Source organism: Rana temporaria, chromosome 4 (assembly GCF_905171775.1).
Source record: "Rana temporaria chromosome 4, aRanTem1.1, whole genome shotgun sequence".
NCBI lineage: Eukaryota > Metazoa > Chordata > Amphibia > Anura > Ranidae > Rana > Rana temporaria.
The window spans coordinates 182,415,168-182,431,465 of record NC_053492.1 but is presented as its reverse complement, the minus strand read 5'-3'; the positions used below and the strand labels follow the sequence as shown (position 1 = coordinate 182,431,465).

The 16,298-nt window shown below is 41.0% G+C and overlaps 1 protein-coding gene across 5 annotated transcripts in view; it reads right to left on the bottom strand.

Annotated features, from left to right (window-relative positions):
* The window catches only part of ATP11B (ATPase phospholipid transporting 11B (putative)), a 187,072-nt gene that overhangs the window by 87,061 nt on the left and 83,713 nt on the right, over positions 1-16,298 (bottom strand). For all 5 annotated transcript variants that reach the window (XM_040349442.1, XM_040349439.1, XM_040349438.1 and 2 more), the window contains exons 13-15: positions 6,491-6,649; positions 4,645-4,820; positions 2,580-2,648 (exon numbers count right to left, since the gene is read on the bottom strand). In XM_040349442.1, the coding sequence (XP_040205376.1) occupies positions 2,580-2,648; positions 4,645-4,820; positions 6,491-6,649 (404 nt within the window). The remainder of the gene's footprint in view (positions 1-2,579; positions 2,649-4,644; positions 4,821-6,490; positions 6,650-16,298) is intronic.

Sequence of the window (16,298 nt, the reverse complement as noted above, 5' to 3'; positions counted from 1 at the left end):
TAACTGGCTACCCAGTGGCACCAGCAACACTAATACAGCGATCAGAAAAACGATTGCTTAGTGACACTGGCAATAGGGGGTGAAAGGGTTAACTAGGGGGCGATCAAGGGGTTAAACCTTTATTAGGGGGGGGGGGTGGGGGTAGGTAGGGGGCTACCCTGGACCTAAAGGGGCCCAACACTAACTGCCCTGCAACTTTTTACTTGCACAAATGACACTAAATGCAGTGATCAGTAAATAAATGATCACTGCAATCAGTGACACTGTGACTGGGGGCTGGCGGGGTGATCTGGGGGTGACTGGGGGGGGATTTGTGTGCCTATGTGTAACTGTGTTAGTGTGCTGTTTGGTGCAACTCACTTGTGATGTCTTCTCTCCTCTCGCCGGACAAAAACACCGCCAGGAGGAGAGATGACATCCCTTCCTCTGCCTGTGTTTACATTACACAGGCAGGTGATTCGCTGGGAGCGAACGCGAGGGGGTGGCCAGAAACGAACAGCCGCCCCCTCATCCCAGATCATGTCCAAGCAAAAGCAGATTTCTGCAATGTGATTTAACCACTTCAACCCCGGGAATAATTTACCCCCCTTCCTGACCAGGCCATTTTTTGCAATACGGCGCTGCGCCGCTTTAACCGACAATTGTGCTGTCATGCACTACTGTACCCAAACAAAATTGATGCCCCTTTATTCCCCACAAACCAAGCTTTCTTTTGGTGGTATGTGATCACCTCTGTTTTTTTTTGCGCTATAAAACAAAAAAGACAGACCAATTGCCGGGGAAAAAAAAGCAATATTTTTTACATTTTGCTATAATAAATATCCCCCAAAAAATATATGGAAAAAAAAAATGTCTTCCTCAGTTTAGGCCAATATGTATTATTCTACATATTTTATATATAAGCAATAAGCGTATCTTGATTGCTTTGCACAAAAAGTTATAGCGTCTAAAAAATAGGGGATAGATTTATGGCATTTTTTTTATTATTATTTTTTACAAGTAATGGTGGCGATCTGCGATTTTTATCAGGATTGCGGCGGACAGATCTGTCACCTTTGACACTATTTTGGGACCATTGACTTTTATATACCTGTATAGCGATCAGAGCTAGAAATAGCTACTGATTACTGTATAAATGTCATTGGCCGGGTAGGGGTTAACATCAGGGGTCGATCAAGGTGTTAAATGTGTTACCTATGGAGTGATTCTAACTGTGGGGGGGATGGGACTCCATTCCGTCTTCCTCAGGAGTAATCGCGAGTAGCCGGTGGCCATTGGGGCCGGCGGACACATGCACAAGCTCCTACGTGTACTCCTTAAAGCACCTGCTGTACAGCTACGGCATTTTGCGCAGGAGTACCATTCTGCCACAATCAATCGACGGCAGGTGGTCGGCAACCGGTTAATATAGAATGTGTATGTATACCTGAAAAGAAAACATATTTAGCTGCTTATTTTAGGGAAAACTGTTTTTTTTTATTATTATCCTACCACCTACTATGAGCCCGGGGCATTGTCTTTAGGAGGGTGACACCACTAACTGACCTGTACAATAAAGTAGTGACGCTGTCACCATTACATGAGCCTTGCCACATCAGGATTAAAGCCAGATTCCTGTATTCCTGCCAAGCAAGTGCATGCCCTCTGTTCTGACAGGCGGCCCTAGCCTAAATATAAGAAAAGTGCAGCGCAAGAATGAAATTAATACAAAAAAATATAATTTAAATATGCCAGTGAAAAATTAAATAAATGAGTGCCAATGAAAAAATATGTGTCCAATTGTCCATATATCCTTAAGTGAAAAATCACACAAATAAATCCGGCAAGGGTGAGAGTGAAGAGGAGACACCAGAGGAAATCCACCACCAAGGTATAGATGGACTCTCACCTCATTGCTTCGACCCGTGAGGGTCACAAAGCATATCTGCAAACAATTGACATGTCAAACGAAGGAGAACAGCAAGGAGTGGCCTTGGATACTTATAAGATTTGATGATCTATCTGGAGGTTGGACTGGACTGTGAATTGTTTGCAGATATGCTTTGTGACCCTCACGGGTCGAAGCAATGAGGTGAGAGTCCATCTATACCTTGGTGGTGGATTTCCTCTGGTGTCTCCTCTTCACTCTCACCCTTGCCGGATTTATTTGTGTGATTTTTCACTTAAGGATATATGGACAATTGGACACATTTTTTCATTGGCACTCATTTATTTAATTTTTCACTGGCATATTTAAATTATATTTTTTTGTATTAATTTCATTCTTGCGCTGCACTTTTCTTATATTTATGCTTTGAGAATTTTTTATGAATTTATTCTTAGTGCTGGCTAGCATATTAATTGTTATTGTTTATTTTATTTGTACTTCTCAGCGCTGAATTTTTCACATTTTTAGGCGGCCCTAGCCAGCATTGATGAAGAGATAAAGATCTTGCTGACGGTGAGATCCTATGTAAAAACAATATGGCCCTGTGCATGGGAAATGAGATATTCTGAACTGCACGAGAGATTCTTGGGGTAGATGGAAGCCATTCACTCTTTTGTCAGCAAGTAGCCTGCTTTATTGATTATATAGTTACCTTTCAAGTTTTCCAAGAATTTTAATTTCCATTACATCACCACTGGCTCCAGAAAAAGCAACGCCCATCCTGCAACAAGAAAATACAATTCAGTTTTTTTGTTTTTGCAGAAAAATAGCTATGAAGGCAGAACATTCTACACAGATAATTAACCATACAAATAGCTCACTATGCTTCTCACAAGGCTCCATAGAATCCTGAATTACTAGAACATGCAGTTAAATATTATAGATGTGAATCTCAAACGATGGTGTGTGATAGCAGGCACCATGTTCGAAATAACACTGCAATTTATTCCCCAGAGCACTGCTGCTTTTATGTTTAATTCCCAGAGCATCTGAATCGCTTGTGTCCATAAAGATTTTCTTGGATAAAAAAACAGGTATATCCCCTCCAACATCAAATGCCTGAGCCATGTATTTCCATACGTGACCATTGATCTAAAAAAATAAATAAAAAAATGTACCTCAAGATCACTTCTAAATGAAACAAGAAGCCTTTTGTATCGTGATTAGAACCTTTGTAATACCCAAGTTTTTATAGGCTGTAACCAATTTTACTGTATTTATCTGTGTATACTTCATTCCACCCATTTTATTTGTACATGACAAAATATTGTAGCTTTCTAAATGTACATTCTGTTCTAAATCTATCAAAAAATTGATGAACGCTGTACTGAAAAAATAAAACCCCTTTAACAGCAATGCTGACCCACAGTTTCCACATGACCATGTGTGCACTATTCATATGTGTGATCAGTGTGTGAAGGTTCTTTGGATCAACCCTAAACTTTGGATTAAATCCCATCAATGGGATCTTTCTGTTTAAGTACATGGATGGTGGCTTTGGGGGGGGGGGGGGGGGGGGGCTAATGGAATCACACACATCAACTGTTTAAAGTGGAGTTCCACCCATAAATATAACATTACATCAGTAGTTTTAAAAAAATGTCATTAGTACTTTAAGAATTTTTTTTTTTTTTTTAGATGCCTTCAAAGTGTTGTTGCTAGGCAGAATAGTTAATCTTCCCACTTCCTGCACCTAGGTGCTTAAGCTTCCTAACCCAGTGTTTCTCAACTCCAGTCCTCGGGGCGCACCAACAGGTCATGTTTTCAGGATTTCCCTCAGATCAAACTGCTGTGGTAATTACTAAGGCAGTGAAACTGATCAAATCACCTGTGCACAATAATGGAAAGCCTGAAAACAAGACCTGTTGGTGCGCCCCGAGGACTGGAGTTGAGAAACACTGTCCTAACCTACACCGCACAGACTCCTGTGAATGTAGTGGGTGTAACTTTCCAGGAGTCTGTGCACTCCCCAGTCTCGAAGAATCATGTGACTTGGACAGTACAGGTGCTGAAACCTGATCTGAAAGGCTGAAATCCAGGAAGTCATACAGTCTGGCTTCATGATGCCCAAACTTAAGATGGCCCCAGTGAATTTCTGTTTTATAAAGTGTCTAAATGCTGTAACAACCTAACAAAACGGACCTTAGTTTACAGACTAACTTTACTAGAATACATTAAGCTTGTGTATTACAGGGGTATTTATATTTAAAAAGTGAAATTGTGGCCGGAACTCCGCTTTAAATAAATAAGCTGTGCCATGCTGGTGACAGCAGTTAGTCTATTTAAAACTGCCAAAGTATCAACTGGCCACCTACCTTGTAGCATTTTATAATGTAATGACAGGGAGTGGTAAGCATTTGGAGGAAGAGATTAAGAAAACTTTAAGGCCCTGTGTACAGGATGGTCCTAATATTTAAATGGCACCGTAGAGGGAATACTTTGAGGACAGGCACATTCAGCACGGTTATTAGTCTTTGCTGAAGCTGGCAGGTTTGTTGATCAAGGTGTTCATATGATCAGTAACCACCAACTTGAAGGTAGCTACATACAATCCAGTTGTAATGATTAAGAGTCTGTGTACTGTAAAAAGCCTGTACCGGGCAATATATTTTAAGGAGGATTCTGAAATTTTTTAATCATAATACTGTTGCTTAGACTTAAAATCAATAATAAGCAGGCATTACAGAATTGTCACTATACAGGTTAAATTTCCCCACCTTTTAGAGGCTTCTACAAGTGCCTTTTCATCTGGTGAAGATGCATAATATTCCATTTGGGTGGATATACCATTGGAGTACCGCAGGCCATCAACAGAGCTTTCTGATTGTTCATGACTTATATGTACAGTGTGGCAAAGGGAGACTGCCTTGAAGAATAGTTCCTCTTCAACACTCTGATAAAAGTTAGAGAAAAAAAAAAAAACACAGCTATTTCTGCAGCTATTGAATACATTTTAAAGTTAAAAGTAAAAAAATAAAAAAATTTAAATAAAAAAAAAAAGAAGACAGATCGATAAATCAGAAAAAAAATAAAAAGAAGACTAGAAAAAAGTGTGCTTATTTAAAGGTGCTCCGTTACCATGAAACAATATTTCCATAAAGAGAAATTCCTAATCCAATAGTACATTACTCTGGTATCTCCCCCTATCATCTTGTTCCTTTTTAGCTTGTGTACATTCAAGCCCTTAAATTCTGTCCCTCCCCATTTGAGTGTCCCTCTACAAGGGACTGAAATCAAGCCTAAATGAAGGTGCTTACTGGTCACATTTAGAATACATTTAATGATTTTTTTTATAAAAAGTTCCTGAATGTAAGAGAACACTAGACAAAAAGGTTTTAATTTGGGCAAGAAGGTTGAGCTATATGGGTAAGACATACTGCAATAAGTATGGTTCACCCATTGGAACACATGGGGCTGTGACCTGCATGCGCAGGAAAATGATGACCCAGAGGCAAGATTTTGTGCAAAAGATGTATAGCAACACAGAGTGAAGATCGTTGGAACAGAGAAAGTTATTTTATCAGGCAGGCTGCATTTGAGCGTGGGGGGGGTTAAAGACCTATACTAAATGTAGAGATGTCCTTTAGGGTATAAAGTGAAAAAAATACACTAGACTGGACAAATGGTACTTAATAGCAAAAGAAAGCATCGCAGTTCGATTTCAGTCTAGGAATATACTTCTCAAATATTGTTGCAACTTCCTTACTAAATACTAACTGCTAACAAACTGTAGGCTTGCAAGAGTATCTTCCAGTAAAGTGCAATTTCAAAAACTTAAAACAGTATTAAACCCCAAAAGCAAACATATTCCGGCTTACCAATTCTTAGATGTGATGGTTGCATTTGTTTTCCCTTTTCAGGTACTCTATCACATTGTGATCCTGCCAGTAAGTCTGTTTAACGGAACAAACCATCATGCAGAGCTAGCAGTAAAAGGGGTAAAATATACCATTTACAACTGACAGGGGTGCTTACAATGATTAGCTTTTATTGATGTAAAACCTTTATCCCAAAGAATAACACTTTTTTTTAGGGAAGTTTGGGTTCAATTTGTTCGTTTATCTAAATCTGCTAGTGCATCTAACATTATCCGCCCCTAGACTGGCAATACTGCTGTACAAATGTGTCTGTTTCTCCTTCATCCAGAGTGGCTGCACTGTAATACAGGAGGGTGTGTTACTGGCCAGATCATCAGGTTAAAAACAGAGGGGGGGGGGGGGTCTAAACTAGAAAATTAATACAGCCACCACATCTAATTATTGGTAAATCCGCAATATACAACATTTTTAGTTTTGGGTTTATTACTGCTTTACGTTTACTATACATATTACAATCTGACTGTAGAATCACTTTTTGCATGAGTGGATAGTTTACATATGTCCTCATATTACATATTTTTGGTGAACTGTAAACAGATCGTACAGCCAGCCTGTAATTTTTCTACCTAAAATGAGGACTCCCTAAATTATGCAATTTGTTTGGATCCAGTCAGACTATAATGTATGTGGTGAGCTTTAGAATACTGGACATTCTGTCATGCACGATAACGAGAAAATATCTTACCAAGCTTGTAGAGGCTCCATCAGGAAAATCCACGGTTACACCTTCTGGCACAAGTTTTCCATTGATCTCTTGGTATTTAATTCCATTTACTGAGCACTCTCTAAACTGCATCTCATTTTCTGTCAAAGTGCCTGTCTTGTCTGTGAACACATACTCTACCTAAAAAAATAAAATAAAAAAAATACATTTGGACATTGCATAAAACATTTTTAATTTGTAATAGTCAGCGGCTGAAATTGTATCCATTTAGTCAACTCTACCATTCTACCATAACAGAAGCTATAATCTTGCAACACAATCATTTTTTTTTTGTTGTAAAAGTTTTTATTAGGCGAAAAACGGTTACATAAAACAATGCAGATACCGGTAAATATGACACAAAAGCCGGCGGAAATGTCTGCAAACGGAGAGAGATAAACATTCCATTTTTAAATAATCCAAATATTAAAATTGAGCGAGATGAAACAATACATACGTTGTTCAAGACTGTTTGACACTAAGTGATCATAAATAAATTAAAAATTGGTGAACATCAATGAGAATTATTCGATAAAGATTAACAGTCAATATATAATGTAAATAAAATAAATAAGGCCAAGATAAAACCGTTACAAAATCAAGTGGAGATAGAAGTGCAACATATGAGGGCGGAGTTGTCCGCAAACATAAAACAACAAAGTATATTTAGAATGTCTAAATAAGCAAAAGTAGTAAGAGAAGACAGCAGTTGTGTCCTCCTGGACCTTCTGTCATTAAATATTTACGGATAAGTGAATAAGAGCGAATTTTTTTTGAATAAGGTTATTGTTTATCATAAGGAAAGTAAATGATAAATTAAACTATAAAAGGGTGAGAGGGATGTGCTGAAAGAGGGGGGTATAAAAGGGAAAGATATGAATACAAAAAAAAATATGAAAAGGGGAAGGGAAGCCTTCCACAGCCCATGTGTTCGTAAGACTCCAAAAAGAAAAGTGGTAATAGCGTATATTCAGAGTAATGCATTTTTGTATGCATCAGAGGAGACAAAGTCAATCCAGCAAGACCATATGGAAGTAAATGCTTTCGACGTATATTTTGCCTGGTGGATCAATTCCTCCATCTCCATGGTTCTCTGTATTCGGGCAAACCAATCTCCAACCAAAGGAGAATCAGTAGAACGCCATTTGATAGGTATGCACATTATAGCTGCATTAACTAAGTGCATGGTTAAAGAGCGGCGGTATCTGGGCAGTAATGAGGATGAATGGTGAAGCAAAAATTGAGCAGGAGTGAAGTCTAAATTATAGGTTGTTATCTGGAAGATAAGTTTGTGAACAGTCGTCCAAAAAGGTTGAATAAGAGAACATGACCACCAGACATGGAGGAGTGAGCCTATTCCAGTCTTACATCTCCAGCAGCACTTGGGAATCAACAGGTTAATAACATCAAGTTTGAGGGGGGGGGGGGGGGGGTTATACCACCTAGATGACAATTTGAATGCATTTTCCTGAACTCGGACATTCAATGACCCTTTGTGTGCGAGTATGTATATCTTTTCCCATTCAGAATCAGATAGGTTGATAGACAGATCTTTTTCCCATTTTTGATTTGACCAATTAATTTTGGGAGAGAAATCAGAGAACAGTAAGTGGATGAGATTAGGTGTCTAAGGGGTCCTGTCTGTAAACAAAGATCTTCAAATTTGGTGGTGTGTCTGGACCAATCAGGTTGAGGTTTGGTATTAAGGAAATGTCAAATTTGGCAGTAGGTCCAAAAAGGAAATGTCTTGTCATTAATTTTGGAAGATAGGGCTGATTGAGTGAGAAGATGACTATTTTCATAAAAATGCCCTGCTGTCACCGTATTATAAGGCCAACCATCACGTAAAAATTATGAATGTAATCCAGGAATAAAATCTGGATTTTGCCTCATTGGTGTCATAGGGCCAAATATTGGAGATGTTGTGGGTTTTGCAGGTAGCGTGAAATGTTTTGAGGGTAGGGTTAATTAGGGGATGGGATTTGCATTCTAAAGGGATATTAGTAGGTGTAATCCATGGGATCTGGGCTAAAGGAAAAGTTGAGAAGGATTGTTCCAATTGGATCCAATCCTTTAGTGTATGATGAACATTCCAGTCGATAACTCTGGTTAAGCAGCACGCTTAGTGGTATTTGCGTATATCGGGTAAGCCAATCCCACCTGAAGTTTTAGAGGCTGTAAGTCTATTATATCCTAGTCGTGGGCGAAGTTTATTCCAAAGAAACATAGTACAGACCTTCCTATAAGAGGAAAAAAATGCTGGTGGGATCAATATTGGGATGGTTTGTAAAACGTATAGGATTCTGGGTAAGATATTCATTTTAATAATGGCAGCTCTTCCGAACCATGAAAACAGGCCGGAAGACCATTTTTTGAGATCAGCCAAAATCGTATTCAGAAGTGGGGTGTAGTTTAGGGAGTATAAATCAGATAAGGAGGATGGTAGTTGAATACCCAAATATGTGATCGCATGATTGTTCCATGTAAATGGGAAGTTATCAGTACATAACTTGCAGATGTCTTTGGTCAAGGAAACATTTAGGGCAGTAGATTTTGAAAAAATTAATTTTAAAATTGGATATAATTCTAAAGTTGTCGAAATCTTTAAGCAAGTTGGGGATTGTAATAATCGGGTTTTCGAGAAAAAGCAATATATCATCTGCAAATGCCGGGATCTTGTGAGTATTACCACCTATATCTACGCCCTTAACATCAGGGTTAATTCTCAAACGATTCAGTAAAGGTTCAAGGGTAAGTATGAATAATAAAAGGCGAAATGGTGCAGCCTTGGCGGCAACACAATCATAACTGTGGCTCTTTCAGGGAGCTGAAAGGGCCATTTATTTTTTAAACAGCAGAACCTTCTTAGAACAGTGCCTAATTCTGTAACAGAACAAACATAATAAAAATAATAAAATAAAGATACTATTTCTTGCATCATGCAAATTCAGCCCTGAATTTGCCCCCTTAATGACCAGGAATTTTTTTGCGATACGGCACTGCGCCACTTTAACTGACAATTGCGCGGTCGTGCGAGGCTACACCCAAACAAATTTTTTTTACCCACAAATAGACCTTTCTTTTGGTAGTATTTTTTTTTTTACTTTCTGCTAGAATACATATCCAAAAAAAAAAAAAAATGTATTCATCAGTTTAGGCCAATATATATTCTTCTACATATTTTTGGTAGGAAACTAAATAAATAAATCGCAATAGACGTATATTGATTGGTTTGCGCAAAAGTTATCACATCTCCAAACTATGGGATAGATTTAGGGACTTTAAAAAAAAAAAGGTTATATTGTTTTTATTGGCAGTGATTTGCAATTTTTAGCGGGACTGCAACATTGCGGCGGACAAATCTGACCACAAATTACACTTTTTGGGGACCAGTGACATTATTACATTGATCAGTGCTATAAAAATGCACTGATCAATATATAAATTACACTGGCAGGGGAAGGGTTAACACTAGGAGGCAATCAAGGGGTTCCCTGGGTGTGTGCTAACTGTAGGGGGATGGGCTCACTGGGACATGACAGAGATCACTGTTCCCGATTACTGGGAACAGTAGATCTGACATATTATTAGGCAGAACGGGGAATCGCCTTTTTTACATATGCAGTTCCCCATTCTGCCTATAAACAGGGATTGCGGGTCACTCTCACTATCCTACTTGCACAGACTGATGTGCAGGTACTTCGGTTTGTGCAGGAGAGCCAACCTGCCGCAGTAAATGTACATCGGCAAGTGGTTAAAGCAGAGGCCCTAGAGAATAAATTGGTGGGTTTAGAATTTTTTTTTATGTCACACGGTATTTGCGCAGTGGTTTTCCAAATGCAATTTTTTGGGAAAAAATAAAAAATACATCCATTTTTTGTGTAAAAAGACGATGTCACACCGAGACAATAGATACCAAATATGTCATGCTTTAAAATTGCGTATGCCCGCACAAGGACAACATACATTTTTCTATCCATAAGTGATGCTTCAAAAGCCTTTTCAGGTTACCACTTTAGCTCTACAGAGAAGGTCTAGCTCTAGAATTACTGCCTTATGATCTGCAGTTGTGGCAATCCCTCACACGTGGGACAATCGTTGTTTGCTTGCCTTGGGGGACCAACGCACGCGTTTGCACACTAGCATGGGAGGACGGGGGCACTTTATTTTTAAATAAAATAGTTTGTTGCCATTACAAGAGAGCCGACCGTAGGATCTAAAAACCACTTTAAGTTAAATGACATACCAGGTACGTGATTTGGTGGCAAGTGGTTAACTGGCCTGCCGCAGTCCAGACCATTCACAAACTAAAATATTTGGCGCATCTTGAAACAAAAGATGCTACAAAGAAAACCCAGGACCGTTGAGCAGTTAGAATCCTATATCAGACAAGAATGGGACAACATTCCTCTCTCAAAACTCCAGCAACTGGTCTCCTCAGCTCCCAGACATTTACAGAGTGTTAGTAAAAAGAGGGGATGCTATGCTGTAGTAAACACGGCCATGTCCCAACTTTTGTGACACATGTTGCCAACACCAATTTAAAGCGTAGGTCCACACAAAAAGTGAACCTCCGCTTTTCGGAAACCCTCAAGTGCCACATTTGGCACCTTTCAGGGGGGAGGGGGGTGCAGATACCTGTATAATACAGGTATTTGCACCCACTTCCAGGCATAGACCCCCGCAGAATCACTTCTCGTTCCCCCCTTCCCCCCGCTGTCTTCTGGGGAGCACACAGGTCCCAGAAGAGATCGACTTGCGCAGTAGGGAATCTGGAACTGAAGCTGCAACGCTTCACTTCCTGATTCCCTCACCGAGGATGGCAGCGGGGGAAGCTGAGAGCCGAGCGATTGCTCGGCTTTCGACATCGCGGGCACCCTGGACAGGTAAGTGTCCGTTTATTAAAAGTCAGCAGCTGCAGTATTTGTAGCTGCTGGCTTTTAATATTATTTTTTTTTAGGCGGACCTCCACTTTAAAAAGAACCTTATTTCTTTCCTAAAATGGTACATTTTCTCTGTTCAAGGCTGGGTTCACACCTATGCGAATTGGATGCAGGTTTCCCCGCTGCAGCTACAGTGCAAATTTGCACAGGTGTCTTTTGCGTCTTCTGGTCCGTTCCAGGTCTGAATTCAGCCCAAAATTCGGGCTGAAATCGGACCTGAAAGCAGTGAACGGGGAAGCACCGGACCCCTGCTGTGAGCCGCATTCGGCAATAGTGGTAACCCAGCCTAAACATTTAATATGTTTTGCGTTTTCTATTGTGAATAAAATATGGGTTTATGAGATTTGCAAATCATTGCATTCCATTATGTCGATTTTACACAGCGTCCCAACTTTTTTAGAATTGAGGTACCATTCTACGTCGCATCCTGTGGCAATACTTCATAAAGACAGAAAATCTCTCTTCCAGGACAGACTGGTCAGACTAAGGTGAGAAAATAGATGGTAAAAAGGGAGGAAACTCAAACTAAACAAAACAATTATTCCAACCTGAATCCCTGTCTAAGTAACATCATCAATAAAAAAATACCACAGTATGAACAGAGTCTTCCACAGAGGCCAATACCAATACATATAATTCATTCTGACAGCACTCGAAGGCTAGAAAGTGGCAGGCTTGGGATGCGTAAAAGAGAAAAAAAAAAAAAGGATTAAGAGCTGCTTCACAGAAAGGCCAGTTGATTCATGGACTAGTCAGTGACAGATAGCAAAAAAATCAATACAACGATAAACTCCAAGTATGTATAGCAAAACACAGAGCTACCAGGAAAATATGTAGCATTGGAGCCAGACATTCTACTAAAAATGCATTGTAACAAAGTGATGATTCAGCAAGCATGGGCTGAAATTATTTGAGATAAATGTAGCAGCTAAATATTTCTCCATGGAAGGAAAACAAGCATTTAATGCCCGTTGGATCTTCCTCATAAGGACAGCACAAACATGTTGAGTGAGTGAGTGAATTACTTGTATAGCGCTACAAATGCGAACTGAATCGCCTCAAGGCGCTTGCTTTCATTGTGCTGGTGTTTATAACTTCTATTATAAAGAGGCTAAAGCTGGCCACACACGATTCATTTTTTCTGTTAGTTCAACCAGTGGTATTGTGTTCAGACAGTGGGGAAACGGTCACAATAAAACCATCAGTGTTGTCAGCTATAGGCGGCGAAAGTGAGCGATCTGCAAAAACCCTACAGGCTGGTTGTACAATCAGCCTGTTCATACATGGATCGAAATTCAGCCAGTCCCTGCTAGACCTGCCAAAATTTCAATCCATGTATGGCCAGCTTAAGACAGTCACAGTTTAGTGTAACAATTATATATATTAATGCATACTTCTAGTATGCAGCTACTTTGTTATACGCTTTGATTATAAGCAAGGATGAGCTCCGGCGTGTTGGCAAAGCCCACGTGCTTGGAAGTCGGCGCTGCGCTAATCACAGTCAGTGAGACATTTCCCGATCTCTGCAGCCGTGCATCGGGACAATGTCTCGCTGCTTGTGATTAGCGCAGCGCCGACATCCTGGCGGGCTCTGCACGAGGACTTTGCGAACACGCCGGAGCTCATCCTTACTTATAAGTAGAGAAGTATTCAATGTTCACTGTAAAAACTCTGTAGAAGCTGCTGGAGTTATGTAAACAAGCCAAGGTATTTAAAGGATATCTAAACCCAAGAACAAAAATATATCTGCCTAAATGAATACATGGATTTTAACATACCACAATCCCACTCCTACTTGCTTTCCAGGGCTTAAAGGAGAAGTTCAGGCAAAACCTAAATAACGCTAAACCTGCTCTGTGCCACATTCTAAACCTAATCGGGTGCAGAACAGGCAAGTACAGCGAGTTTTGCTTTACAGAGTTAGATAGGTTAGGCTTAGAATGTGGCACAGAGCAGGTTTAGCATTAGTTTTGCCTGGACTTCTCCTTTAAGGGATTGTAAAGGGTTGTGTTTTTTTTTTCCTATAAAAATAACAACCATGTTATACTTACCTGCTCTGTCGCAGTGGATTTGCACAGACCAGACATGATCCTCTTCTTCTTGGGCCCCTCTTCTGTGGTCCTGGCCCCTCTCTCCTGTTCAGTGCCCCCACAGCAAGCAGCAAGCCACAGAAGGCTTTTTAACCCGATGCATAGAATGCATCAAGATAAAAAAAAAAACATCTTTTGACTTTACAACCCCCCTAAAATTACATTTCCCTGGGCCCCATCAGGTCAACAGAGGGCTGAGAATAGGCACAAAGTCCATGCTGCATGTCCCATGGCACAATATATAATTCCCTGAAAGTGCTGGCTAGCTTTGTGTCTATTTAGTATGAATTTTGTTCAGAAGTGGTCCATTTCTACCATGGATACAGCCATGTCATCTTAGCAGACCAACTTTTATACCAGTGGAGAATCCACTTGCCTTTGAAAGAGGATCTTAACCCTGCAAACAAAAAGTAAAAGTCAGCTACCACAAATACTGTGGCAGCCGACTATTAAAAAACACATACTTATCTGTCCCACGATCCAGCGATGTCCTCACTCGACCTGGCCGTTTGCAGGTCTTTGGATCTAGATGCCAGAATCTTAACTGTGGGCAGCCAACTCCTTGCAGCTTCAGAGCCAGCTGCCCACTGTGCATATTCCATGTGACAGGTCCCAAGAGGCTGTGGGTGGGAGGGGGTGAACTTTCACTCAGATTGTCACAGTGATCTGCTTTGAAGTAGGAACCTATTAAAAATATGTACCAATGGGCAATTGAAGCACCGAAAGCTGCCTGCTCCTTCTTGAGTCCTGATAAAACAAAAAGGAGTCTGATCCTCGGATCTCCGCAGATTTGGACAAAAACTCTGACTGCTTGCACTACATCCAAGGAGTGCAGTCGTTTCTCTTCCGCTGAACGAGGCTGAGAGAAAACAGGCGGCAAAACAATGTCCTGATTCAAATGAAAGCCCGACACCACCTTAGGCAAGAAGGATGAAACAGGTCGTAACACAACCCTGTCGTGGTGAAGGATCAAGTATGGTTCTCGGCACAAAAAGGCAGACAACTCCAAAACACCTTCTACTCGAGGTGATGCCTATCAGGAAGGCTAGCTTGCATGACAGCTAGACTAATGGAATTTCCTTGATAGGCTCAAATGGTTGTTTTTGTAACAGTCCAAGGACACATAGGTGAACTAATAGGGGGAAGCAAACAAGTTAACCCCAAGGGCAGTGCCACAAACGGCAAACGAGGCTGAAAGATAGGTATGTGTAAATACGTGTCTTTGATATCGATGGAGGCCAAGAAGTCTCCCATGTGGAGCGAGGCTACTCCCGAGCAGACTGACTTCATCCTGAAGGATTGGATTAACAGATGTTGGTTCAGGGATATTAGGTCCAAGATTGGCCTTATATCCCCATTTGGTTTTAGAACCGTGAACTGGTTTGAATAAAACCCTGTGCCTCTTTCGGACAGCGAAACCTGTATGATCACTTCCTGATGCACTAACTGCTCTAGCACTTGAAACAATAAGTATCTTTTTGGAGGATTCGCAGGAACATTGGATCTTTAAAAACCTCTGGAGGGGGGAACGTCGTAACTGCAGCTTGTAACCGCGGGACACTGTTGAGGTGACCCACTCGTCCTGCACCACTGGTCTCCAAATGTCTGCAAATCAGAGCAGCATTCCATCCCACCCGATAAAGTGGGGGCATCCACTCAAAGGGAGGGCTTGGTGCCAGGTTTGGAAGAGTTCTGGACCCAGGGTTATACTGGCCCTGGCCATGTGGCTTTCTCATGGCTCTAGCGCCCTATTGGCAGCGGAACTGCCTTGATACTGAAATACCTGAGGAAGTCCCTGAGGTTTTAAACAAGGGATGCCTGGTTTAAAACCTCAGGGAAAACCTCCAGAAATCTTTTGGATGTACTTGCCCAGGTCATCACCAAACGTTACCCATGGAAACTCGGCTGACCAGTTCTTAAGCCACACAAGTCTGCACATGTGTACAGACAGGAGAGCCAGATAAGAAACTTGCTGTATAGAATTATTTAAAAGGCATCTCCAGCAAAAAACACAGCGCTCGAGGAATATCTTCTCTATTTTCAACAAGATCATCGTCCTTGTTAGGCCTGTCAGGCCGTCTGACCTGATCCTTTAAGGACTGGCAGACTCAAATTGCTGCAACAGCTGGCTGAATAGCTTAACTGGCCAAAGAAAAGGAAGCCTTTAATAATGACTCCAGTTTTTTGTTTTCCAACAGGGTCTTTCAAGCTGGACAAGCTAAGTTCTTGTTTAAGGAAGAGACTGCCACATCTACAACCGTCTTTACAAACCTTTCCTCCATTGAATAAAAAAAAAGGGATAACCTCTTAGGAGGAACAAAAATCCTGTCAGGATTTTCCCAATCCGCGTACACCGCTTGTTCCAACAGCCAGTGCAAGAGGAAAGCCTGTGCAACCTGAGGAGGCTTCAGGGACCGCAAAGAGGACAAGAGACACTCAGAAACCTCTGTAGGAGGCAATTTAAAGGCAGAATGAATCATCTTGGCAAGAGTCTGGATCAAAAGCCTCCGCAATTCAGAGTGATACCAACTGGACATCTTCTGGTCCAGATTCCTCAGAAGCAGACTCATCTGGTGGGCCATCTTTTAAGTCCTTAGCATCTACCTCTTCCCCTTCCTCAACCCATTCCTGCTCCAAATTAGGAGGCTCAGGGGAGGGGGATCTGTCACGCTTTTTGCCACCCTGTGGGATGGAGGCAATCATGCCAGCAGTCCTGCGATCTTACCTGGCTAGGGCGGAGGACAGTTCATCCCTGGT